This window comes from Melitaea cinxia, chromosome 4 (genome assembly GCF_905220565.1).
Source record: "Melitaea cinxia chromosome 4, ilMelCinx1.1, whole genome shotgun sequence".
Taxonomy (NCBI): domain Eukaryota; kingdom Metazoa; phylum Arthropoda; class Insecta; order Lepidoptera; family Nymphalidae; genus Melitaea; species Melitaea cinxia.
The window spans coordinates 18,117,823-18,144,657 of record NC_059397.1 but is presented as its reverse complement, the minus strand read 5'-3'; the positions used below and the strand labels follow the sequence as shown (position 1 = coordinate 18,144,657).

Below are 26,835 nucleotides of genomic sequence, written 5' to 3'. Positions count from 1 at the left end.
CTACAAAATGGTACATACTTTCGATCTTGTACTATTCCATAGAGTCACTATGCATGTACTTGAAGAGTAATTCTATTCTTTAGAGTATATACAATTTTATAATTTTTGTTATTATTTTATGCTTTAGCCTGTTATATTCCACCGCTGGGCATAGGCCTCTTTCCCCATGTAGGAGAAGGATCAAAGCTTAATTCACCACGCAGCTGTAATGCGAGTTGGCGGATATATACTATGAGTAATAATCGCTATCAGGTGTACATGATAACAACCGGGACCGACGGCTTGCGTGCTCTCTAAGGCACGGTGGGGAGACCCACAAGTACTAACGATCAGACTGGGAATAATTATTTGTATAAACACAAATATCCACTCCAAGCGGGAATCGAATCCGCGACCGTCGGTGTTTAGGCGCCGCCGACATGGCCCGCGTATCTTTATACCAGAGCGGTCGTCAATTATTAGTTTAATATTTAATTATTATTATTATAAGTAAAACTTATGTATTTATTTCATATTATGTGTTACATTACTAAATACTGTTTGTAATCGAAGTAAATAAAAATTAAAACCTCCTTCGTATCAATTTTTTTTGAGGCAAAGAGGTGGTATATTTTAATATCTGTACCGGAGATAGCGCTGGCTGGCACAGCGTGTTCAAAACGCGAACCCCAGTCGAGTCGGCTCAGTCTGTCAGTCATGGCAAGCAAAACGGTTAGCGATAAAGCGAAATGGCGTAGAAGAAAATGTTCTAAAAATGTTTACGAAGATAACGACTGCGCGAGCTTAGCCTGGCTCCTGAACTTCAGGCTGGATGAGATCGTCAACGTAAAAGTTCCTGATGATGAGCCAGATGAGCAGAAAGTTCCAGATAGTCCCCCAACTGCAAAGAAACCGCCGTACACTTATCCGGAGTTGATCGAAAGGGCTTTGAGAGAGAACGGAGAATTGACTGTGTCAGCTATTTATCAGTGGATATCGTGAGTGTGTTTTGTTGCTTATTTTTTTTTTCTTAATTATGTTAATAAGAACGAAATTTCTATATTATTAGTCACATTTTTTTATAACGTTAAGAGATTTTATTTTACATACGAAAATAAGACATGGCGTGAAAGCGTGACTAGCGTCAGTAGTTGACAGTGATCCTGTTTATTGTTCTGGGGTTATTGGTTCGGTTTCCACCTTGTGTGTTGTTTTACTTTTGTATTTAGTACATGTATATATATATATATATATATATATATTATTGTTCACCGAAAGACAGACACATATAGAAAGTAGAACAAGATGTACACAGTCGGGCGATCTTATCACTAAAGAGCGATTTCGACATACAAAATGAAATAAAAATATTACATAAACCAAAAAGTCTTCACAATTTACTACTACTTAATTTAATTTTCTTATTTTTAAAAAATAGAGAAATAATGGCGATTGTGATATTCCTAGAATATGTAAATTATACTTAGTAATTTAAAATTTAATTCTTACATTAAATAATATTTTATTCTACCGCTGTCCGCACCTGATAGGAAGACTACTTGTTGATTTTTTAGTCTAGTTTTATTACTAAAATATATAGTCTTAATCAATAAATATAAAAATGTCGTGTCACGATGTTCATCCGGGCTCCGAAACTGGACCAATTTTAATTAAATTTTACATAGATGTGTAGCTTTGTCCAACTTAATATAGGCTGTATTTTATTTCGAAATATACAATTATTATATTCACGAAAAAAAAGAGTTAAATGGTATATTTGGAAATATTTTATCGATCAGATTTGTAACAAATTAGTATCATTTTATAAAACTACGATGGAAGACGACGAGGTCTATGTTCTCTTGGCATTTTGAAGCATAGTATAATTTTGCTTTCGATATCCGTGATGTTTATCCCAATATATTATATATAAAACTATGTACATATTATATTGCAACGCGTATAAAGTACAATCAGCTATTGCTAAATAAAAATATATAGAAGGGTCTCGATTAATTAGTTTATAATGTTTAATACGATTGTTCAGTTTTCTGCATTGCAGTAAGCGTAAAGAGCAGTTTAGTGCAGTACTCTATACTCTTAGTTAAGACTTTCAAATGTCTTTAAATGTAGCGCGATATCATTTCCAGAAATGTATTTATTACGTCCGTGTGTATCTGTTACGTAATATACTAACTACATTTTTAAATGGCGTTCAATTTGTTTGATGGCGTAGTAACGGTTACACTACATTTTTTATCTAAAGAAATGTCTTTTAATATCGATAAAATCGTGATTTACCGAATAAATGTATCCCCAACTATATCTTACCAAAGTAATGAGAAGTAATGATAAATTTTTGTCCGATTTTGGCAGAGTTTGTAAAGGGAATTTTTTATGGTATACTTTTATAATTATTTTTATAATGAAGGATATTATTATTAATTAGTTTTTATTATTTTTTTTTAATTATTTGATGTTAAAACTATGTCTTCTTATTTTTTTTTAATATTCATCGTAAAAATAAGGATTTACGTAACATGAAAATTGCGTAAACAATTTAGTGTATATACAAATCTTACTCGAAGTATTCGTTTATTTACAAAGACTTCTTAGACTTTAAAGTATCAGATAGTTTCTTGGGGTAAGATATTATTCACAAACGCAAAGGATTAGTGTGATGGATTGTGCATATGGAGAAAGATACATTCGTAAGTATATGAGACGTTACAGACTGATTCAGTGTTTGTATATTTGTAAAATAGTCGTTGACTTTGGCTAACTATGGGACATAACAGACTAATTTAGTGTGTTCGCTTGCGTGTGTGTGAAGGGGGGGGGGGGGGGGGGGTGTAAAAAAGTGTAAAACTTTTTATTTTATTTTTTTAAATCAAACATACGCATACTATGTCGCACATTGATACAACTACGTTCGAATGATTTATCATATCGCGTTTTCATACGTTGCGTTGCTCTCACGTTGACACATTTACTGCGCCCCGGGGAAATGTAGCGACAGAATAACTTATCTGGATAAAAATTAGCCAATTGCATATATATTTTAAGTGTATTCCACGTTTGTTGGTCCCTAGAGTTTTGTTGCATGTTTCTCTTTGTCAACTTTTATTAATTTGTCATTCCTTGAATGACGTTTGGGATGCAGTAGGCACTTCTTTATACTACAAGGTTGGCAAATAAGCGTACAGCTCTTCCAATGGTAAGCGATTACCGCGGCTTATAGATGCCTACAATACAGAAGCTTCGCCTCCACGTTGCCGACCCTAGATCTAATCTCCCGCCAGGAGATCTGGTCACCCTACTCACCAACAGTAACACAACACTGCTTGAAATCAATATTATTTTGCTGTTATCTTCTGTAAGGTACTTCCCTAGTTGGGTTGCTCCAAATTTTGAGCAGGGTGTTTTCTGCTGATCCCTACCTCAGTTACGCGTAGTCGAAATTGTTTGGTGTCTCGCTAATTCATATATATAATCAATAGTTGTTACATTTACTTACATTTAAAAAAAAATTCTATCAGTAGTAAAACTTGTGTCTAGATTGACAGGAATATATTTATTGCATTTAGTTAGTTTCATTAAAAAATAGATGCGAGTTATTAAGCAAATAACAAACAACGTCTCGATATGTTTTAAAAGCACATTGCGTTACTATCACTTTAGTCTACATTTTAGGTAAATTTATTTGATAATTTATTTGAAAGTTTCTTGTTTCATCGTTTCGTGTTTTTATTAGATGTTGGAAGAAATTGGCATATACACTTTTGTTGTTTTGAATAATATATTGCGTCAGTTCAATATGACGTGAATGCACGGCCGAATGAAACAGCCCACACGATTGCCCTGTCTAGACACGGATGATGAAAATTGTATGAATTTTGGTACACAGAGCTCAATAATACTCATCTCGAGTAATGTTTTTGGTTAGCGCGTAAGGTAGTCACAACTTCTGAAGGGACGCTTTGTTAGATAGCCGGGTAAGGGTTCCATCTAATAGTAACTTTTGTATATTTCGCTTTGCTATATAGCTCCTATTCCTGAACTTTTCTTATCGGTAAGATTACAAAAATAAATTAAATTAATTTAGTTTTTAACATAAGTTGATATTTAAACACAGCATAATTATTTATTTGCATTATCTACCAATTTACCCGAATCCTTCTGAACCGATTTCGGAAGCGACGCCTAGTTTTGGAAGTACGCGCCGAATGCCATTCAAAATTTATCGTCTCATAATATAAAATAAAAGTGTCGTAATAATTTCAAAAACTTCTTTAATTATTTAAGAAAGTTATTATTAAAACCATTAAACTAGTGTAATGAAGACTCACAAAGCCAATTTTATTTGAAAGCCATCGCATTGCATTAAGGCTGTTGAAATTTGTCATAGAATTAAGCTGATTCATTTCTCATATCGAATTACGTTGACACAATGCGGAGCCGTTGTGTTACATTAGTGATTCTCCTTTGTAATTCTTTGTTCGCTTTGTTCAACAATTTGAAAACGGGAACATAAATAATAAGTCATTTTATATAATTTAAGTTACATTAAAAATCAAGACTTTTATTGAAGGTATTTTGTTCAAAATCTGAAGCATACCGAATGGGGACTTATTTCAACCATACATAACCTAAGTAATACTAATCTCGAGTTGGAAAGAGAGTTGTGTCAGTTGGTGGTCGTTCGGGGATAGGTTCGGTAACTCGCGTCTAATGCTGACTTTGCAGGCATCCTCGGTCTCTTTGTCAACCTAGTCGTATGATAATACAAATTTCATTAAGTTTGTTTATACCTTTATGATGAGTCGCTTAGGGTGATTTCTTGAAATATTTGAATAGGCAAATTGAAATATCAAATAATATTTGCCGTGTCCGCCCGTTAGTTATTCTGCGTTTCCGATATGACGGCACTGTTGTAGGCTTCAAGGTCATGTCATGGTATGTTAAGTGTCATGGTAATGCTTAAGTGACTGTTAAAGTTTGAAAAGTAATACCAAGTTGTTGGGTGAATAGTGATAAAATTAAAAATCTAAGAGAAAAAAATAAAGAGGACAATTCTAAATGAATTTTCTAAGTAGCCGTTGTTTTCTTTTTCAACTATTATGCATATTTTCTCATCGTAGGTAAGGAATATAAACTTTTGTTGTAATAGCTTTAATATTGCTTTACGTATTGCCCTTTCCGTTTGTAATTGCCTGTTAACTGCGCGATGAGATTTTGCGATTTGCAATATGAAAAGTACAATTTCAAGTTATAACTTTTATTTTATAAGAAACTCAAAGAAATGTTTTTCTTAAAGTATATTTTTTGGAAAATTGTGCGTTAGTAGAATAACATATCGATGTATATATTTGTGTCCAAATAATAAGGTTTTAACTAAAGTATTTAGAATGACAATAATTGGGTTTGCTCACAAACAAAACAAATGGCTTATATTATCAAGACATCATCGACAAGTATACAACGAAGACAGTCGATAAAATAGTCAAATACAAATGCATTTATATAAAAAAGGTCCTCGACAGATTTTGATCAAATTAACAGGATCGCACTAAGTACCAGCTAGCTTTCGATTAAAAAAAGAACAATCCAAATCAGTAGATACATCCAGTAAATACTTATGAGGTTACTCACTTAAGAAAATACAGCCGAAATTAAGGACTCTCAAAACAAAAATAAAAAACATGGTAACTATCCCGTTTTAAGTGATTTTAATATTGAAAATAACCACGTTAATTTAAAATCTTATATAAATACAGCCGAATTAAGAATCCTCCTTTTAAGAAGTTGTTTAAAAATATAGTTATATTGACAAAAATAAATAAACAAACAGGGATCTTAATGGTTATCCCTAAAAGGTACTTTTAGCTGTTAAACAATTTATTATATTAGTTTATTATGCATCCGAAGACAAAATGTAATAGTAACATAAAAACGCCAATCTTTAATATTATAGAGGTGTAAAAACTTAAGTCGAACGATCAATAAATACCTGCCCCCTATATATTCCCATGAATAGTCCCCCTTTGTACCGTAATAACACGATTACAATCCCCTCATAACAATTACAGTTGTAATCAGAGCGATAGTCTTATCGATGTCATAGTTAAGGGATTTAAATGCTTATCGAGGTGTATCGTGATATTTAATATAGATAAGTGTTGAACAAACAGCTACTACTAATACTGGCTTAATTTAAGCTGTGCATTTATATGACGCCTTTTTATATGTTTGTATGTCTTTGAGTATATGTCTTTTTAATAAAACATGGTCGGCAAACAAGCGTACGGCTCACTTGATGGTAAGCGATTACCGAAGTCTATAAGACGCCTACAACACCCGAAGCATCGCAAGCGCGTTGCCGACCCTACCACCAATCCTCCCCAGGAGATCTGGTCACATTACTCACCACAGGAACACCACACTGCTTGAAATTAGTGTTATATAGCTGTGATCTTCTGCAAGGTCGAGGTACTTCTTCAGTTGGACTGTTCCAGCTTTGAGCAGGACCTTGCAGAGTACCCTGCCTCAGTTGAATGTATATTTCTCTTCCGTGACAGAAATTTAAGATAGTTTAAATACAAAAAAAAAAGTGTGAACAGACTGCAACTGTCAACCATTCTTATTGTGTGTCCGAATCCCGTTTGGAGTAGATATTCGTATTTGTACTAATATTAAATATGGAAAGTATTTTGCAAAATGGTGGGATGTTTACAAATTGATTCGATTGTTTGATGGCAATTTTGTTACAACGGCTACGGTGCATTATTGATAAACTTATTTTATTAAAATTTTAGTTTATAGAATATAAAATTCTATTTAAATTTTAATATCTGCAATTATATTGTTTTCATTTTATTTTTATTTTCACGTAGTTATTGTAGATTATTTAGTTAGTAGTAATATTGTAAAGTTGGGAATGTCGTTCAATTTTGGAAAAAATAATCAAACAATATTGTGGTATTGTCGCGATTGTTATATTGTCGCGATTGTGATATTGTCGCGAAAGTACCTAAAAAGACTTTTAGTTTCCAGAAACGTTGATTAAATTTTCTGAATGTCTTTTGATAGGCATTGACATTATAAACAATAATTATTATTTTTGATATGGGCCAAGTGTCTCAAAATAGGAAATACGACTTAGGCATCATTCAGCAGTCGTTCGAAATGCACGCTCAACGTCCGAACCCTTTAAATTTTATTTATATTGATGTAATTACGTCAATAAAATTTAACCCTCGACAATAGCGTTTAACAAAATGAAACGTCCCAGAACAGGTGCGTTACACCCCAGCGGGAGCGCAGTGTTAATAGCATTTCACGCTAATGTTACGATCAACCCTCACGGTTTGATCGGGTCTCATCGACCCGGCCGTTTCGGTCGACTGCCGTGCCAGGCGGCGACCGCACGCTCGCTTGACATACAAACTCGGAAACAGGTTGATGATGTGGGGTGACGTGATTTAAAATATGGATTCTAATAAATCATTTATGAAAATGATCCTGAAGTGTTTTTTGAATTTCGAATGTTAAAAGTGTTTGTTTAGGTATTCTTAATTATTAATTTGTATCATCACTCTGAAGTACTTTTGAATTCTTGTATATTAATTTTTGATTTGATTAACTTTAAATACACAGTCAAAAATAACTACTTTAGTGTATATGTTACCTACGTTTTTGTCCAATCTCTGATTTTTAATACTTGTTAATTTGATACTTAATAAAAATTACGCGCGGCTTGGTAAAAAAACTGGTTACTTTTGTATAACAACTAAGTCATTGTATAAATGTTGTAACATAACTCAAATTGCAAAAATAAAGATAAAATCGGTAATTTATAGAGAAAAAATAAATCGAAAACGATGTTTAGTAAACGTAAACTAATTTGTTACAGTGACCGTTTCCCATTTTACAAAGCGAATGATGAGCGCTGGAAAAATTCAGTACGACACAACCTCTCAATCAACCCACATTTTCGGAAAGGAGCACGAGCGTCGCAAGGCGCCGGTCACCTCTGGTCGCTGGCAGCCAATGCCATCGACTTGCTACCTCTGCGAAACCAGACCTATGTGGACATGGAGAAGACGGAAGAGGTACAGGAGGCGCAACTTATCGAATGTCCAAAAGTTAGTATAATTCTATTAGCACGTGTAGTTCCTTGTTTAATTTTTTTTTACAAGATCCACGGGTTCTTAGTTGCCCATGCCGTTTGAAGTACATACAATATTTGTTTTATTATCGGCGTTTTTTAAAATAGTTTAACTTCAGACCAGTAGATCTAAGACTGTCTAGAATCACTGCTTCCTATTATAAATACCTATATAAAATATATACTCGTATTATATACGGTACATATTACATGTCTATCCACTTATATATTTATAAACGTACATATCTCAGTACTTACTTGTAGTACACTAGTTAGTGTGCTTAAGATTATTTTTTCAGTCTAAGTTTAATATTTTAGACATAGTAAAGATATTATAATTTATTCAATGTTATATTTATAAAATATTGATGGTCTAATAAGTTATTTCTATGTATTTTTATCGGAAGAAGAGAATATTTTATAATTACTTTATAATTAAAAATAATAATATTTTGTTTTATTTCGGTGAGAAATTACGCATATCACTGAGAGTGTACATTATACATGTACGTTTGAAAATGTATAGTTTTGTCTATTTGGTGATTTACGATAAATCTTTTTAATAAACAACGACAATATATACTAACAATATAGACTTCTGAATAATATCAGTCTAGAATATTACATAAAATTTATTTAATTTTACAATATAATGTTGTATTAATAATAATTTACATCAAAATGCATTAAAATTTACTATTAACGCTTAATTCTATTTGTTTATATAAACTAAACTTAACGCGAATTCAAGTTATTAAATTTTAGTTTAAAACATGTTTTTTTTTTCAATTTTAAGTATTTTAAAACTGGGTCAATTTGCAATCAAAGTTTAACTTTCGAATTGTTTACGTCATTGTTTTGAAGTTTTTCTGGTTTTTATTTTATTGTGAAAAAAAATGAAAGTTTTAATTGTACGACCTCTCGTTTTCAGGTCATAGTTTTAGACGAAGCCGCAATAGCGGCGGCCAGTATCATTCCAGACCAAGATCTATTCACAGGTAACACAAGTAAGTATATATGCATGGTGTTGTGTAAAAATGTATGACACATACAAGTCTGGGAAGTGTATTAATTCGTAGTAGAAGAAATAATAGTGTCTATCATATTACGAGAAAAATATTCTTCAGCGTTGAAACTAATGTTAAAATTACAAATATTTTGGTCTGGGCATTGTGTGGCGTCTCTTCTTGCCTCTGAGGTAGATTTGACACCGTTCTGCATACATTTATTATTTATAATGTCTTCGTAATTATATATTGTATATATGATTTAATTGTTCCAGTGTTTCTAAATCCAGTGTCAACAGAGCAAGTGGTCCGCGAGTGTGGCCTCATCACTATGTGATTTTAAGTAAAATCCTAGCGTTATTGAAATGTACTGAAAAACTACTACGAATTCGGCTTGTTTACTCATTTTACGTAATTTAGTGACCCACTATCGAATCGTTTAATTACTCATCTTTAATTATGTTTACTAATAACTATTATATTATTAAATATGTTCGTAAACAAACTTGAGGTGACAGAAATAATTTTGAAATACTTAACCAAGACCTCAATAGGGCGATATTTTGAAGTTGCAAAATACAGTATTAAGTATATGTGTTAAGACATGGTTCGCCCTAACAGATATAAATAATTAGATTATTAAAGGAATCCGCTAACCCTAAATAGAACACTATAATAAATTAAGCTACAACGGCTGCAGGTTACTCATCAGATAATTTGCGTGTATTATCTCTAAGCCGTCATGTGAATTTTTGTAGCCTTCTTTCATATAAAATATACTGTAAAAATTTGTAAAATATCCTGGGCAAAATTATCTTCTCCTATAAATAAGATATGTCGGAGTTTAATCTGATATACTGTTTCTTTGAACTGCGACAAAGCCTTAAAAATTGCTTAATTTGAATTGATAGATGAATAATGATAAAACAGAGCAAATTTCAATTTACTATTGTCAATTCCATATAAAGGTTTGTGTGATAACGATTGTTACTCATAGTAGCGGACATATCTATCAATCCGATGGAGCAGCGTGGTGGGTTAAGCTCTCAATCCTTCTTCTACATGAAGAAATCCTATTTATTTATTTCCATAAACCTTATATAAAAAAATTAATAAATATACGAATAAAATTTGACTTATATTCCAGCGCTGCAATATATAATATTGTCACTTACAATGCGGAGACGTTGATATTATATCTTCTATAATATAAAAATGAGTCGCTGAATGTGTCGCTAAGCGCAAAACTCGAGAACGGTTGGACCGATTTCGCTAATTCTTTTTTTAAAATATTCCTTGAAGTACGAGGATGGTTCTTACGGAGAGAAAAATTCTAAAAAAAAAAAATTAATAAAATTAAAGAATCGACTGTTAGGCGATACGAAGTTCGCCGGGTCAGCTAGTAAAGAATAAAAATAGCAATTTCTAGTTAAATGACTAAATGGTCATTGATCTTTTGCGCATTTGAAAAACCGTTGCAGTCATGTATATTGAATACCATCATTTAAAGCGAGACCTATCTATTTTTTAGCAGAACCCGCATTATAGTAGCGTGGTGGATTAAGCCCTGATCCTTCTCCTATATGGGGCACGAGGCCTATGCCCAGCAGTGGGTTGTTACAGGCTGAATTTTATCGTATCGTATATATAGAATTTTTTCTTGAATATGTTTTAAGGCTTGCTTATCACACATAAGTATCATTTTGCAAACGTATAACTTTAGTTTGTGACGAATTCTCCCAAGATAATATTAAGATAGATTAGTCACTGCCATTCCGTAAATTCTTTACAAAGTTTTATCATTAGTTTTATAACGATAACTTCCGTACGAAGTATGGCAGTTATCGATACTTGTAACACTAATGTCTGTTTCACACAACACTATGCTTAGAAAGTACCAGATGCGATTTGAGAAATATAAACTAAAAGAATATGAAAGCGATATTATCGGTAATATAACGGTTTCCTTCAGACGACATTTAGACATTCGACATTGTATTAGCGTTTTGATATTACACAACGAAGGATATCAGAATTCTTTGAATTTAACAGATGATTTGTTACATGTCAATATATTACAAAGAAGTATTTCAGAGTTTTCATAATTTCAGTTAAACTTTGTGAAATTTCAAACTTAATTAATTTCTAGTTGAACTGACAGACGTAGTTCTGTCTCACGAACTGTACAACTGATAAATATTAAAAGACCGTTACGTACTTTTTGAAATTTCACACTTTTCTGCACAATTTCCTCAATATTACACTCTATAAGAACCTACAGCAAAATTTAGACTAAAAAACGTACATAAAAAAAAAAGTTTAGCGTTTCGTAGAGACATGGCATGACCATGGGAAATAGGGATTCGTGGTTTATTATATCATTGTCATTATGGAATTTCAAATTTGTTTGAGAAAAGCCTCGCTACGCTTCAGACTGTAATGTCTCATAACTTGGCATAGGTCTCATTATCCATGTACGAGTAGGATCAGAGCTTAATCCACCACGCTGCTTCACTGCCAGTTGGCGGATATATTCCCTACTACGAGTAACGATCGCTATCAGGTGTACATGATAGCAACCGGGACCGACAGCTTAACGTGCTCGCTGAGGCACGATGGAGAGTACCACAAGGACTAACAACCAGACCGTAAATAAATATTTCTGTAAACACAAATATCCACTTCGAGTAGGAATCGAACCCACAACCGTCGGGATTTAGGTGACGCCGACACGGCACACACACCATTACACCATAGCGGTCGTCAGCAGAGAAAAGTCTCGCTTGTCGTTATTGTTCACTTTGCAGCTCAACTCCATGCTGTCATGCTGTCGAGACAATCTCGTAGCGTTTGAGTTAATTTATTTAAAGTAGGATATAGCATTATTGTGTCATACACATAATTATAAATAAGTCATTGCTTGTAATTTTGGAATTAAATTTGAATTTGGAATACAAAATTTCAAAATAATAGATTGGGGTCTAGTCTAGCCACGTATTAAATTTAATTTAATTAGAATGACTTTCTGAATGACTTACTTCAACTGATCAATTTGAACACGGAATCAATATTTTATAAACGCGAATAAATAATAGTTTTTTTTCTGTTATCATTAATAGATTCATAAATAGGAAACTTATTGTTGAAGAACAATAAGCGACGGCTAAGTAACTCTTACTGTTAAAACAAATATTTGTCATTTGATGTCATATAAGAGACATCTTTAATATGTCATAATTTAGTAAAAAGTTTGTAGCTCCTTGAAAAATAGTTTCTATTTAAATGATAAAAGTAAAATTTTAGTAAATTTTTGCGTACATGTCATAATAGTATGTATATGGAATATTGTAGTGATCTCATTATTTAGTTGTTATAGGTTAAGCGTATTTGATAATAAATAATTTACAAAAACCGACTTTCTTTCAATTTAATACATCATCCACCTTCACTGTACGTTTAAGAAATTTCAGTAAGACTTAAAATACGCTACATTATTTAGTTTCGCTTCTAACCCTCACCACAAGTCAGAATAAAACTATCTACAATTTGAAAGGTCTGGTACAGAATATTATATCTGCAAAGCGTTTGTTTTTTGGGTCGTATTAGAATTTTCCTAGCAGAAGTTTCTAGTCTCGGTGACCTCGTACATATGGGGCTTGAGCCTCATTTTATACTATTTACGCATCAAATGACAGTCTTATTGTTATGTCTAGTTCTCCAACTACAGAAAGATTTCGAATTTCAAACATAAAGAATTTTTATTTTATTAGGATTCAAGTAGCATGAAAACTTTTTGATGAGGAATTTTTCGTTAGTTTTAAAAATAAATACCATGTTGCATATTAAAATTTAAGAGTTTTTTTGATTACAGGCGTTACACATAATTCAGGCGAAATAAAAATTATTTACTGAAAATTAGAATTACATGTACATCTTCTTTTCAAACAATACTAATTTCAAATTTTTATTTAATTCGATTTTTTTTAAATATCGTAAAGAAAGAAGAAGTCTTATATAACAGCTTAGATAATGAGCTTTGAGTAAGATAAAAACACGATAATTAAGTATGATTACTTAGCTAAAAACAATAACGCTATATAACTTATTCGTTTTTTTATGAATGCAATTCTTAATAATAATAACTAGCTATATCCGTGCGAATAATTCACACTAAATAAGTATAATAATTATCACTTAACAAAATTACAAAAAAGGATTTACACGTGAGTTGATTTGAAAGTGGTCAAAAAATTACCGACCGTCAATCATGTCGACGTTGTTTCAAAATTAAAGCCGTCATATTTATAATTCTAATAATTAATTAATTTACAAAAACAAAAACAATAATAAATTTTTTAGTTGTTGATGCTGGTAGAGTAAGCAATTATGTATAAAATGACATATAATTTACTACATTTTTATATTAATTTATTTTTATTAGTCTACACTAATTGTGAGGTTTTTTTCTAAAAAGGGAGGCAAACCTTAGCGTATAAGATAATCTTCATTCCTTCAAACATTAGTACATTACATAAACACATTACATCAGTTATACTTAGTCACTAAAAGAACAATTTATATCTCCACACAAGGATTCCCTGTGTGGTGGGGAATAAATTAAAAGTTGAAATTCTAATTCAATATTCACTACCTTCAAACTATAGTCAACTCGCTAGGCACTTAATTTAAAAGGGTGCGAATTCAGGTAAATTTAATTTCAGCTTCTTTAGTTCATAGTCTTCGCAAATATTTGTATACATAATTATCATCATCATAATCATCATCATTTCAACCTATCACAGTCCACTGATGGACATAGGCCTCCAAAAGTTTAAGCCAAAAATAGCGTGAATTCATGTGTTTCGCCCATAGTCACCACGCTGTGCAGGCGGGTTGGTGACCGCAGGACTGGCTTTGTCGCACCGAAGACGCTGCTGCCCGTCTTCGGCCTGTGTATTTCAAAACCAGCGGTAGCTAGTATAGTAGATGGCTATCCCGCCATCCCGCCTTTTTAAGTTCCAAGGTAGTAGTGGAACTGTGTTATCCCTTAGTCGCCTCTTACGACACCCACGGGAAAAGAGGCTATATTTTTTAATGCCGTAGCCACACAGCATTCGTAGCCATACAGCATACATAATTATACATTAATTATACATATTTTTTGACGAAGCGTTGGCGCAGCGATCACTACACTGGCTGTTGCGCTAGCGGGTGTGGATTCGAACCCGACTCCCACAGAATCATATAGATGTTTGTCGTGGTCTGAGTGCTTGTGCTTGTCTACTGTGTGTGTTTCCAGACACCCAAGACAGTAGAAAAACCTACTGGTAGCAGTTAAGAGTGAAGCGGAAAAAAAATAAGAAAGTTTATTTCATTATCGGCCGAACCCAATATTCAATCTAAAGATAGAGATAGGTAGTTATCATCGACTGCTAATAACTAACTATCTATCCTTTGTAGTTGTCCCAATAATTCGCATAGGGGACTACTATCTCCAGTTAGCTGTAGATAGACCGGCTACCTGAGCTCTTCCTTACATTCCAGTATACGCAGCGTCACAGACGGCCTCAGTTATGTTACACAGATGTTTTGTAGTATTTAAATTTGTCATACAAATTTTATTCATATTAAAGTAATCTTGTTTTATAAAAATATGGACAAATTAATTTTTACACAGACTTTTTAATTTTATAATAAATGATATTATTTTAATATGGAATCCATGGTAAATCTAGTAACGGAACGTTTTAACACGACACGAAAACACGCTACGACGCCATTACGCTTTATTGAATCGTTGTTTCGTTTGAATTTGTATAATTTTTTTACAAATCAAAATTCAAATTATACAAATCATTGCAAATTATAGGTACAATCATTCACCAAATTGTTTGTTTTATTCACAAGATGAGTAAAGTAAGTATTATTTCACAAGAAACATATTATTTTTATTCAATTAATTGTTGCAAAAGAGCAATATCACTTGAACTGCTACTTGAACTTGAGTCTGCCATTATTTTTCACTCGAAATTAATTTTATTTTAAACAAAGAAAATACTTTTTCAATTAATAAATCTTAGTTATCCCCCGAAAACTATAGATCGGATATTGTTGTTACTAAAGATAACCAACATTACTGACAGATAGAACTCTATTATTATTGGGACGCTTACACTGTCATTTTCATACGAACTGTTATCTCTAGTAAGCTATCCTCCCTCTCGTCGATAGACAGCTTTGAAGGATAAGATTGCCTATCGTCGACAAGTTTATTGGGTCAGTAAAATGAATGATAGATAGATATTTCTGTCTCTAGTAGGACATAACCAGAGATAGATTGAATATTGGGTTCGGCCATATATGGACTTACGATTCCGAGTTAATTTCAATGTTTTTTAATGATAATTATTGCACTTTAACAGTATACAGTCAGTTATACATGGTTACAAAGCATAAATATACGACTGCTATACTACGTTCCTCGTCAAAGCGTTACAGCGTTTAAACCTACTAAATACTAAAATTACCTATTCTCTGAGGTGACCTAGATTAGGCTCGAGACTGACGCGTCGAGGCGTTCATTCCCACAATAGTAATACGTCAGCGAGACCACCTACTGTCTTGCGGTTAGATGGAATTGTGTTGCACTATACATATGTGAAGGCTTCTTGTGATTCCAAGAACAAATTGGGCAACACATGTGAGTGGTGCACCGTCAGTTTCAGAGTTATTTGAATGATAATAGCTGATAATAAACAAATAACATTTCACACTTTATAATACAGCTAAAGTTATGGTAAATAACGTTACAGACTGATTATTAGACAAGAATAACTTCGTAATAGGTACAAGGTAAAATACGCAAAATACGTAATGAGATCTTCAGTGGGTTCCACTTGTAAAAACTGACATATATAATATTTATGATAGATTTATTGAAACATAGTAACTGGTTCGAAAATTTCATAAAGCATCTTTATTGGTAGGCAACGAAAAAAATAATACAAATGTTATAAATCGGAAAATATGTAATAGGCATGAATGTCTAGTTGTGTCGTTTTATGTGAGTAGTAAATACTTTAACTTGAAAGAGACTACACGATATAAAAAAATATGTTAACATTTTTACTATATAACGGACTCTGTATTTGCGTTATTTACGCAAATTTGATGGAAATTTAAATTGTTGTGTCAACTTTAAGCGAGAAAATTTCATAGTACCGAATTCTTAACAGCTTTAATATGTAAATCCAGTATTTTAAAGCTTTTAACAAATTAACCGTGTATTTAGATTTTTCGGAATGTATTCGTCTCACGTTTTCTGATGTTTAAGTAAGTATAGCCTTTCTGACAATTACAACACAGATACATAATACTGAATAGCGTCTGGAATACTAAATACCTAACGATGAAACAGCCTTCAATTTCATTAGGAGCAATTTAAGAACGATTCCATTCGTTCTAATTGTACAGAGATCGTTGAATGAAAAACCAATAAACGTGATTAATTTCATTCTTATTTTCGAAATTTTGTTTTTGTTAATTTAAGTCTAACCCGCCTGCCCAGCGTAGTGATTATGGGTAAAACATATGAGTTATTTTTGGCGTAAACTTGTGGAGGCCTATGTCCACCAGTGAACTGTATAAGCTGTAATGATGATGATGATGATGATGATGATGAAGTCTAAAAATGGGGATTCTATTAGATTTTAAGGCTGAAAACTACGTTAATCATTCGATACTTCACTAGCTATATTTCAATATATGTTTTAATATAATACTTTACTTCATCATTACAGCCTTTACAGTCCATTACTGGACATAGGCCTCCACAAGTTTACGCTAAAAATAGCGTGAACTCATGTGTTTTGCCCATAGTCACCACGCTGGGCAGGCGGGTTGGTGACCGCAGGCTGGCTTTGTCGCACCGAAGACGCTGTTGCCCGTCTTCGGCCTGTGTATTTCAAAGCCAGCAGTTGGATGGTTATCCCGCCATCGGTCGGCTTTTCAAGTTCCAAGGTGGTAGTGGAACTATATTATCCCTTAGTCGCCTCTTACGACACCCACGGGAAGAGAGGGGGTGGCTATATTCTTTAGTACCGTAGCCACACAGTACTTTACTTAATCTGGTTAAACTTTTTATTCCGTTTGAAATATCGTTCTGTACAATTATCTTCCCTAATTTTCCGAGTTTCGCCGAAATCTAAATAGACACTATATATCTCAACTTTTCAAATTGAACCTCATCCAAACTTTTAAATTAAAGTCAATCCCATGAATCCCGAAAGAATCACTACGAATTTAAAACCGGAAAGATCTTCAAATACCCATGTATCGTCTTGCATCCGTAATGCTGGGTGTGGTCGTAGAACCATCTATTATCACAAGTTGGGTCAAGTGTACTAAATTTACCTCTCAACCCTTGGGGTCGAGACCGCCCACAGACGAGGATTATGGTGGATTTACTTCAGCTTTGTTTATAATGGCCGTGGAAATTGATTTAGATGCTCTGAAGACTTAATTTTAAGAACTTTACTCTGAGAATCCTTTGTACTATAGCTAGATTAGTCGCGTAAATTAAAGGATCTCGGGGTAACCTTTCTCATTTATAGATTAAGTAGGTGAGGCTTGTTTTGTTTGTGGCTGCGCGTATGTTGTAATGAAGTACACCACCGTCATAATTTAACTGCTAAAAGTTTTAGCTGATTATGAACGAGTCTTTTGTTTATCTCGAAGTAGGCCCTAATTGTTAAATGTGAATTCTGGGTGTATTTGTAAGATCTTTTCATTTTAAATATTTATCAAATTGTAATTGTGAACATTTTACTAGGAATTGACTAAGCCTTGTGTAGTACTTAATTTTGTATTTATAGGTAAGTAATTATCTAAGTAATATTGTAAGTTTAAGTTGCATAAAAATTTAAGCTATTTTGTACGATTAGGTCGGCAAACAAGCGTACGGGCCACTTGATCGTGGTAAGCGATTACCTTAACCTATACACGTACACCAGAAGCATCGCAAGCGCGTTGCCGAGCTTACCCACGCCCCTTTCCAGGAGCCCTCGCCACCTTATCTTTTATGACCATTTGTAAATTTTAGATTTAATTTTTTTGACATTTTTTTGGTGTTTTTGATATTATTATTTTTTTACTTAATTGTTCTTACTATTTATATTTTGTGTAAAAAATGTCTGCAATATGCGATATGCCCGGAATAAACTTTTTTCTTTCTGTCTGTCTTATTCATCACAGGAACATAATACTAACTAACTCTCGTAAAACTCTACTTAGCTGTGATCTTCTGTAAGGTTGAGGTACTTCCCAGTCGAGCTGCTCCAGATTTTGTGCAGGATATCTTCCCTTTCTCAATACTAGTAAATTATTTTGAATATCATGCATTTTGTATCAAAAATATAAATGCATTTATTATCGGATCACTTTTCGAATACGATATTGAATCGAATGATGTGAAAGCACTCCACGACCTACAAATATAATGGGAGGTATAACAAAAAAAAAAAAATACAATCAATAATTTGTTGTAATTTAACAACGCAATAACGAGGTTTTATGTCCATTACACGAGTTAAATTTTGAACAAAGCATTTTCTTATTTGCCACTTATTGCTCCAACTTTCTCGAACCGGAGCCGCTATTGTGGTAATAAAAACTTTTTTCATTACAAGAGCTTATTGAAAATAACAATGTCACAGGAGAGCATATTTTGTGGTATTTCTCTTAAGTCGAGCGATTCGAGAGAAATATTCGCATTTTCTTCTTGAATAAAAGTGTATGACATGCAAAATTATACAAAGGCGACAGAATTTTCAATTTGTATAGACAATCAGTTTTGATACGTTCTTTTTTAGCGGATAAATTATGACATCTACTGAAATAAACATTTAAAAGTAAATACAGGCATAAATATTTACCTAAACGCATGTATTATGGCAGTAATAATGAAACTTCGCAAATACAAATTCGCTTCGTAACGTGATATTAAAATGTTATTCTTGATATTTTTACTGCATATAATGAAGTGTTTCCATATTCCAAAGTTTTTAGATACGTAATTTAGAATAAATATATTATAAATTTGTCATAATTATTAATTTTTCATACGATATGTTTGAGCCTACGATATGACTGATCCCATTGCTGGCCATAGGCCTCTTTCTCCGTGTAGGAGATTAATCAACTCATTCCACCACGCTGCTCCACTGCGGGTTGGCGGATATGTTCCCTACTATGATTAACGATAGCTATTGGGTATTTGTGATAGTAACCGGGACGTGCTCTCCGAGGTGCGGTGGGGAGACCCACAAGTACAGACATTCAAACAGGAAAGAAATATTTGTACAAATAATCCATCGCAAACCGTCGATGTTTTAGGCGACTGCACCAGAGCGGGGTGTTCGCTTAGAAGTAAAAGGCTTAGGAAAACATAACACATTTTTTTTATATAAATATAATCACGTTATTGCGACATTGGCTGCATGAGTAGTTCTTCTTCGAGTTAGTGTTTTTGTATCGTCCAACGATGAAGGTAATTCAGTATCTTTAGTTTCAGGTAGCAAATAACAAAAAACTGTTCCGCTCAAAGCAAATACTCCAAACACAGCACCAGATATATTTTCAGGTAAAGAATTTATAAGAGGAGCTATGATTTGACCCACTCTTGATGAAACTGATAAAAAACCGAGTACAGAATTTCTAACAGGTGTAGGGAACAATTCAACAGCAAAAAGAAAACCTATCAAAAATGACATAAAGAAAAAACAATTACATATACACGCAATCACAACTCTGATTAAGTTTAAATGGAACGGTACACAAATCGTTACAATCATAAACACACCAGATAAAAAGATAGTCGATATCAAAAATGTCCTTCTGTTTAAGAGTTTAAGTAAAAATATTGCTGCTATTGTTCCTGGCAGTAACAAGGCACCAGAAATCGCTACGTTTGCATGAATATCTCCACTCATTTTGCCAATATATTGAGACACACCATAATAGCCCATACCGCAAAGGAAATATATCACGGACATATAAAAAAGATTCATGGCTATTTTTTTGTGTTTGAATATCTGCCAAAACTTAATCTGCCGCCGCGCTTTTGTTGAACGTTGGGTGTGATACTCTTCGATTTGTGCTCTGATGTTTTCACAAGATATTCCGTTGCTAGAAATATAAATAAGTTATTGGAATTTTATTTACGTAAACAAAAGTAAAATTTATTTTCTTAAATATTAAATTTCTTTAATATTATAAGTTTTAAAAGTAGCTAAAATAATTAAAAATCAACATTATTTGGTCTACTTACAATGACGCAAATTTTTCCATAACTCTAACCGCTTCATCAATGTGGTCGTTGTCCATTAACCATTTCGGTGATTCCATTATCAACCATCTCAAACTAACATAAAATACAACAGGAATCGATATTGCCAGTTGAAACGCATCGCAGTTGCGTAATGAATATGATATTCCAGGTAAAGTCATATGGCTGATGTTAATTGGTACATGAAAGAATGCCGTTACAATTTCTCGGTACCTCAAGCCGCAATATTCGATACAAAGAACATAAGCTGTGATTATGGCACCTCCTGCACCAATGCCTTCAATACTGCGCATAAAAGTATGAGAAGATAAAGTAGGCATGAAACTGACTAAGCATCCAGATACAGATAAAATGAGACAGCTTAAAGTGAACATAGATAGGCGACCGTACCTGGAAAAAAAATATATTTAACTTAATTAGAAATAATTTCGTCTGTGTTTTGAAAAAAAAAGTCGCCAGATTTCTTTGAAATACTGTGTGTGTTGCAATTAAAAAATATTTACTGGTAAACAATTTGCATTAAAGAGCCGCGTGAAACCAATAAATAGCTAGTAATTATTCAAACGACGCTTTCGGCGACTGTGCTGTACGTAATTATGCGACTAACCTGTCTGACAAGATTCCAAAGAGCAGAGCTCCGATCAACAAGCCAATATACATCATGCTTTGTGAAAAGCTAATTAGCCAAATGCTTTCGCAGTATAATCCGAATTTAGTTTGCGTTGTTTCAGTAAACACGCTTCTGTCCCATAGCGGGTTGTCGCAGGGGCATACATTCTTTGACGAATTCGCTCCCTCTCGCAAACAGATGAAGTCCATGGGCGGTGATAGGAAAATTAGACTCAAAACGTGCCAGAATATTGGTATTTTGCTCGAAAATATTAACAAGAACAGGTAGTAATGATATCTCGTTAATTTATTGAAATGTTTTTCAATAGGATTGTAGAGGATTATATTTTTTTCTTTTGCCATTGAGTGGTAAGTAATATTTTTTAAGATACGTTTATTACTAGCGCTTAAAATCGCGATGGTTTAGATTTAGATGACATTTGTGCATTGTGTGACGCTTCAATCAGTCGATTACATATTTTTTTTATAAATATACTAGCTGACCTGACCTTTTTTTTTCTGAAATATAATAATAACATAATATATCAAAATAAAATATAGCCTATCTTTTAAGTTGGATCAAACTGCACACGGTGTGCAAATTTGACTAAAATCGGTTAAGTAGTTTAGGAGTCCATTGAGGACAAACATTGTGACACGAGATTTATATATATTAAGATATATTTAATTTTGTTAAATTATATATTTTTTAAATAAACAGATTTCTTAGTTTGTTACGAGTAGTGTTTAAATTGTGGTATAAAAAGTAAACAAACAGCTATATAGAAAAAAATTCACATAGAAAATTTTAGACACCATAATTATTTATTATTAGTATAAACTTTTTTAGATCAGTAAATATCACCCTAAATTTATATTATAACTAGCTGCCCGGAGAGAGATCGTTCTGTCAAAATTAATAACTTTTATTTATATAGTTTTTTTTTTTAATTTTTTTTAGTATTAAAACCTTCCGTGGGTCTTAAGGAATATACAAAAAAAAAAAATTGCGAAATTGGTCGAGCCGTTCTCGAGTTATGCGCTTAGCAACATTCATTTTTATTTATATAGATTATTTTAAACTTTCCTTAGATCGTTAATGCAAAAAAAAATGTTTTCAAAGTCCATTTCCTCCAAAAGCCTCTTAAATAATTCGAAGTTCGCGGCGTAGAACTTGGATTTTCAAACTTCGAACCTTTTGTTGATAAATATCATTTGATAGAATGAACCTTAATTCATTTAACACTCGGTTACAATGTTATTGTCCCTTATGAACTTATCCGAAAAGATCTTAAAACTTTGTTACAGTAATGTTTATTTTACGATGGCTTTATATTGTGAAGCCTATTCATTAGTATCCGTGTCGCAATTTTACGTGCGGAAAACAAGTAGGAATATTAAAATAATTAGTGGATATTAAAGAATACCTACTAATTATTACTTATAATAACAAAAATGGTTGGAAATGTGAATTTGAGACTCATCATATCTTAACCAAAGCTTCATTTCAATATTTGTAGACACCTATTTTCTATACATATTTTTTCAGTCTTTTCAATATCTTTTTAATATGAGGTTTGAAGTGTAATTCGTCAAATTGGTATACCGCACGCTAGCAGGTCTAGACAAAGTCTAGAGTGTCATTATCAGATGCTTAACGTGAAAAGAAACCAACAGTTTCACATGCTGTCCAAAATACACTAGGAAAGGTATAAAATAGACTTATGTTCGTTTAGACACCGTTAGTTCCAAGCGCTTATCATTCTCCGATGCAATGATCTGCAATCATTGGAGTTTATGGGACTTTTATTTTTTTTTCTGGTGAATCGTTGTTACTACATTTTTATTTATCGAAGTTGAAACAAATAAATCAAAGTAGAAATGCATAGAATTGACTTCTAAAATTACAATAATAATTTAACGTTAGTTATTTAGCAATTTAAAGAACGAATGCAATACATAAAAAGAAATAGTAATTAAACAGTTACTTACTTCAAGAAGTTACAAAACAGATAATCAAATTACTAATATATATTATCTTATTACAATAACATTGTTGATTCAAAATGATATGAAATTGGTTACTTATCTTATAACCTGTATGAAAAAAAAATATCAAGAATCCGAATTCTTCTTCTTGGAGCATATGAAGTCGTGGTCAACATCTAGTTATAAAGGTTAAATAAAAAAATATTATTCTATTTCTATAAGAATATCAAAAAGTTTCTGTATAGATACGATATTCATACGTAAATGGAGGAACGTTTGAGGACGGCGAATACGTAATAACAAAGAATTATATTATTTTGCGCGGGCATTGGAAACATAGTTATAAAGTAGACGCCTTTTATTCTTCATTATATAGAACATAAATTATTACTATTGCCTACGCTTTTGCTTTACGAGTATTGTATAAAAAAACATACTTCTTTTTGTATTTTACGGACGGTCTTTTACGTAGCGATCGGCCTCTCGAATAAAAGGCTTTTTCTCCGTATGAAATGTAAGTTTGAATTTGGCATCGAAAGAAATGAAAGATATTTTCTTTTTTACGATATGTGACTATTTTACTACCACGGTATCGACTAGGCTGAATAAAATACCTTCACGTCAAATGTCTGAGCATTGCGTTTCGCTAAGCTCAACGGGTTTTGTAAATCTGAATACTTTGTTGCCTTTAGTGTACCATCTTCTTTCATTTATGTTATAATTCAGGCTTCATTGCAGAAGTTGTAAACTTAATCTGTTTGAGAAAGAAAAAATAAGTAAAAAAAAAACAATTTATTTAAGTAAGTATACCCTCTACATTTATAAAATTTTGGTGCACTCTTGTAATTCCAGCTGACCCAAAAAATGTCCTATCATACAAACTATTAAAAGCGTGATGTTGAAATAGTCGTTACGTTTTCTGAAATTTTAAAAAATATTTTATGCAATTTCCTAAATTCTCATTTCGTAAAAACCTCCTACAAAATACTAGAAAATTTAAAAAAAAAAATGCCGAATTGTTCAAGAATTTCTCGGGTTATTTCTCGGGTTAACAAAGTACTAAGCAATTCAAATATTATAGCTAAGTATTAGAAAACAAGAATAATAATTAATTGAGGGTTACAATTTAAGTAAGAACTTTCTCGAATATTAAAGCTAATCGTATTCAAATAACTGAATTTTCTTATGTTCAATCAATCAGAAGAAAAACCAAGGCAAGTGACCTTTATCACAATATTCAAATCCAGTACATTTAAATATTTTGACAGCAACCCATCGACCTACATTGATTACATTGGTGTAATGCCAAGATTATCAACAGATGACCGAGAGAATTTCATGAAAGGACTGCGAATATCTTTGCCAAATAACTTACATATTATTAAAATTGTTTTAATTTAATTGACCCAAAAATTATAGGGCAAATGTCTATTTGTATATTGTTTATAATATTATTAATTATATGTATCTATGTTAATTAGCAAATAAATAAGATATTATTTATTTTGTAGAGTACGATTATACATATAACGTGAAATATTTATTGACTGTGAAGCGTTTATTTATTATTTATTTATTTATTTAGTACTTTTAATCAAAAAATAAGCTACCTAGGTTTCTCATATTAGTATTTAAGTTCATTATCAATTACACTTAATTAAAAGAAAAGTTCTGTAAAAATCAGTAAAATAATTTTAAAGTACAGTATATCGAAATACCAAACGGCGAAAAATGTAACGGTACTAACTCTTTTCGAGCAATGTAATATTATATCTAGACATAAAAATTTTAAACTATATTTACTGTCGAAGCCTCTTATATTACACATAAATATTCTTCAGCTGATTAAAGACGCCGTCTTCTAATGTGAAGGTAAATGAAAGCTCAGATCGCTTTACTGTATTAACGTAGTTTATCTCTCTCTCTCTCTCTCTCTCACTCTCTCTCTCTCTCTCTTGTGTGTGTGTTTGTGTATGTGTGTGTGTGTGTGTGTGTGTGTGTGTGTGTGTGTATGTTTGTATTTGTGCGATGAATTTTCTTATAAATGATACATTCAAAAATTTGACTCTCATTGTTGTTAATAAAAACATTTACGTAAATAAAAATACATTCAGAATATAAATTATAAGTAATAATAAAATGCAATATTAAAAGGGTTTGCAACAGTCGGTTGAATAAAGACAGACCCTACAAGGTCTATAGAATTAAAAACGGGCTAGAAGTTTCAGCAAATAAAAAAAGGCTTACCACAAATAATAATTATATTTGCTATTAGCTAAAAATACAGATTACATCAGTTTTAACAAAATCTCTACAGCATGATTATTGTGTTCGTTCTCAAACAAAAAAAAAACCGACTACAAGTTGTATCACAGTAACAAAATGAAATCATCATTTAAGTCAATTAAATATACATTCTTTGGGATAACTCAAAAATAACTCGTCAGATCTCACTCAGCTCGGAACTACGTCATCTGCATCAGTTTTCAAACAAAAATAATCTTCTTAATCTGTACACAGAGTAAAAATTTATACGACTCATAAAAAAATTAAAATACCGTCGCATTGAGAACTTTTTTTTGAGGTCGGTTAACAATAGCAAATAATTTGGTTTTGTGGTTTTAGATTCCAGGGTGTTATGAAAAAGTAAAAGTCATGTCTAAAAACGTCTGTCACTACAGACTGAGGGTCAAGAGGCGAGCAATTAATTATGTAGCGTTGAGCGCACCGCCATTTCAATAGCGATAATGGCCTGTGTGCGTCGAGCTTTGCAATCACCAATAAAATAAAGTGCTACGAACGATTTACCTTCAGGACAGCTTGTTTCTTATGAATGTTTGAACATACCACAACGTTCAATAAAAGGTAACGGTAGTGGTATTACGATATTAATATTTTATTAACACTTTATATTTTATGGTAAACGATTATAAGCAAAAATGTGTCTGTGTATACAAATACTTATGTTATAAAGTGGATTAGTGTATTTATATATATTTTTGTGTTGAATGGTATGTTTATTTGCAGGATTATATGATAAAGATATATGTAGACTTAGTGACGCTGTATTTTATGCAAGATATAACTAATTTTGTAATAAAACACAATTTATATATTATTTTCAAAAGAGTTACTGCGGAGTTTCTTGCCGATTCTTCTCTGCAGAATCTACATTCCTAATCAGTGGTAGCTTTACTTTTAAAAATAATAATCACTTTAAAGTTTTAATTTGTGAAATCATGATGCGAAAGTGCTTTTTTAGTCTATTTGAATAAATTTATTTTTGATTTTGATTTTGATTGGGGTAATTTGTTAGCACATTAGTATCATAAAACCGGGTCTCAAATAACAATTGTCAGAATTTCCACCAAGACTAAGATACATATATATGTCAATAAAAAAAAAAAACAAAAAACAAAATGACAGATTGCACTGCTAGAATTAAAAGTTATGTTGCTAGTTTTTTGATTAGTTTGTCAGTGAGAAAAACCTTATTCGTTATACTTTAAATTCAACTTCTAAATATCGTTCTATATAACAATGAGTGAATGTCAGAGAAGTTTAATTGTACTTAATATATTTTGCTTGAGCACGTCTCTCCTTTGACGAAATTACATTTTTTTAATCTCCTGACATAATCTACAAATGGTTTTCCAAAGATAATAGATCCAGAATCTGATTAAATGTACAAGTTTAAATCAAATTCAGCAGAACTTGCAAAACCTAGAGATTATTGCATA

The 26,835-nt window shown here is 32.3% G+C and overlaps 2 protein-coding genes across 2 annotated transcripts; one reads left to right on the top strand and one right to left on the bottom strand.

The window, feature by feature from the left end:
- The first annotated feature begins 696 nt into the window (after positions 1-696).
- Positions 697-9,490, top strand: LOC123669975 (hepatocyte nuclear factor 3-beta-like). Its single transcript, XM_045603484.1, has 4 exons — positions 697-977; positions 7,892-8,123; positions 9,078-9,153; positions 9,429-9,490. Exons 1-4 carry the CDS (start codon positions 697-699, stop codon positions 9,488-9,490), a joined length of 651 nt encoding a protein of 216 aa, XP_045459440.1.
- Positions 9,491-19,600: 10,110 nt separating this feature from the next.
- On the bottom strand, positions 19,601-21,331 carry LOC123669970 (organic cation transporter protein-like). Its single transcript, XM_045603477.1, has 3 exons — positions 21,105-21,331; positions 20,480-20,887; positions 19,601-20,337 (listed from the first exon to the last, which is right to left on the bottom strand). The coding sequence occupies exons 1-3, from the start codon at positions 21,314-21,316 to the stop codon at positions 19,626-19,628; spliced, it is 1,332 nt and encodes a 443-aa protein (XP_045459433.1). The 5' UTR covers positions 21,317-21,331; the 3' UTR covers positions 19,601-19,625.
- Between the last annotated feature and the right edge of the window lie 5,504 nt (positions 21,332-26,835).

Excerpts from the sequence above, each read along its gene's own strand:
- LOC123669975 (XM_045603484.1), top strand. The coding sequence starts at position 697 with ATGGCAAGCAAAACGGTTAGCGATAAAGCGAAATGGCGTAGAAGAAAA. Across the intron at positions 8,124-9,077 it reads AACTTATCGAATGTCCAAAA|GTCATAGTTTTAGACGAAGC; the intron begins GTTAGTATAATT and ends TCTCGTTTTCAG. Across the intron at positions 9,154-9,428 it reads TCTATTCACAGGTAACACAA|TGTTTCTAAATCCAGTGTCA; the intron begins GTAAGTATATAT and ends TAATTGTTCCAG.
- LOC123669970 (XM_045603477.1), bottom strand. The coding sequence starts at position 21,316 with ATGGACTTCATCTGTTTGCGAGAGGGAGCGAATTCGTCAAAGAATGTA. Across the intron at positions 20,888-21,104 it reads TTTGGAATCTTGTCAGACAG|GTACGGTCGCCTATCTATGT; the intron begins GTTAGTCGCATA and ends TTTTTTTTCCAG. Across the intron at positions 20,338-20,479 it reads ATGGAAAAATTTGCGTCATT|CAACGGAATATCTTGTGAAA; the intron begins GTAAGTAGACCA and ends TTATATTTCTAG.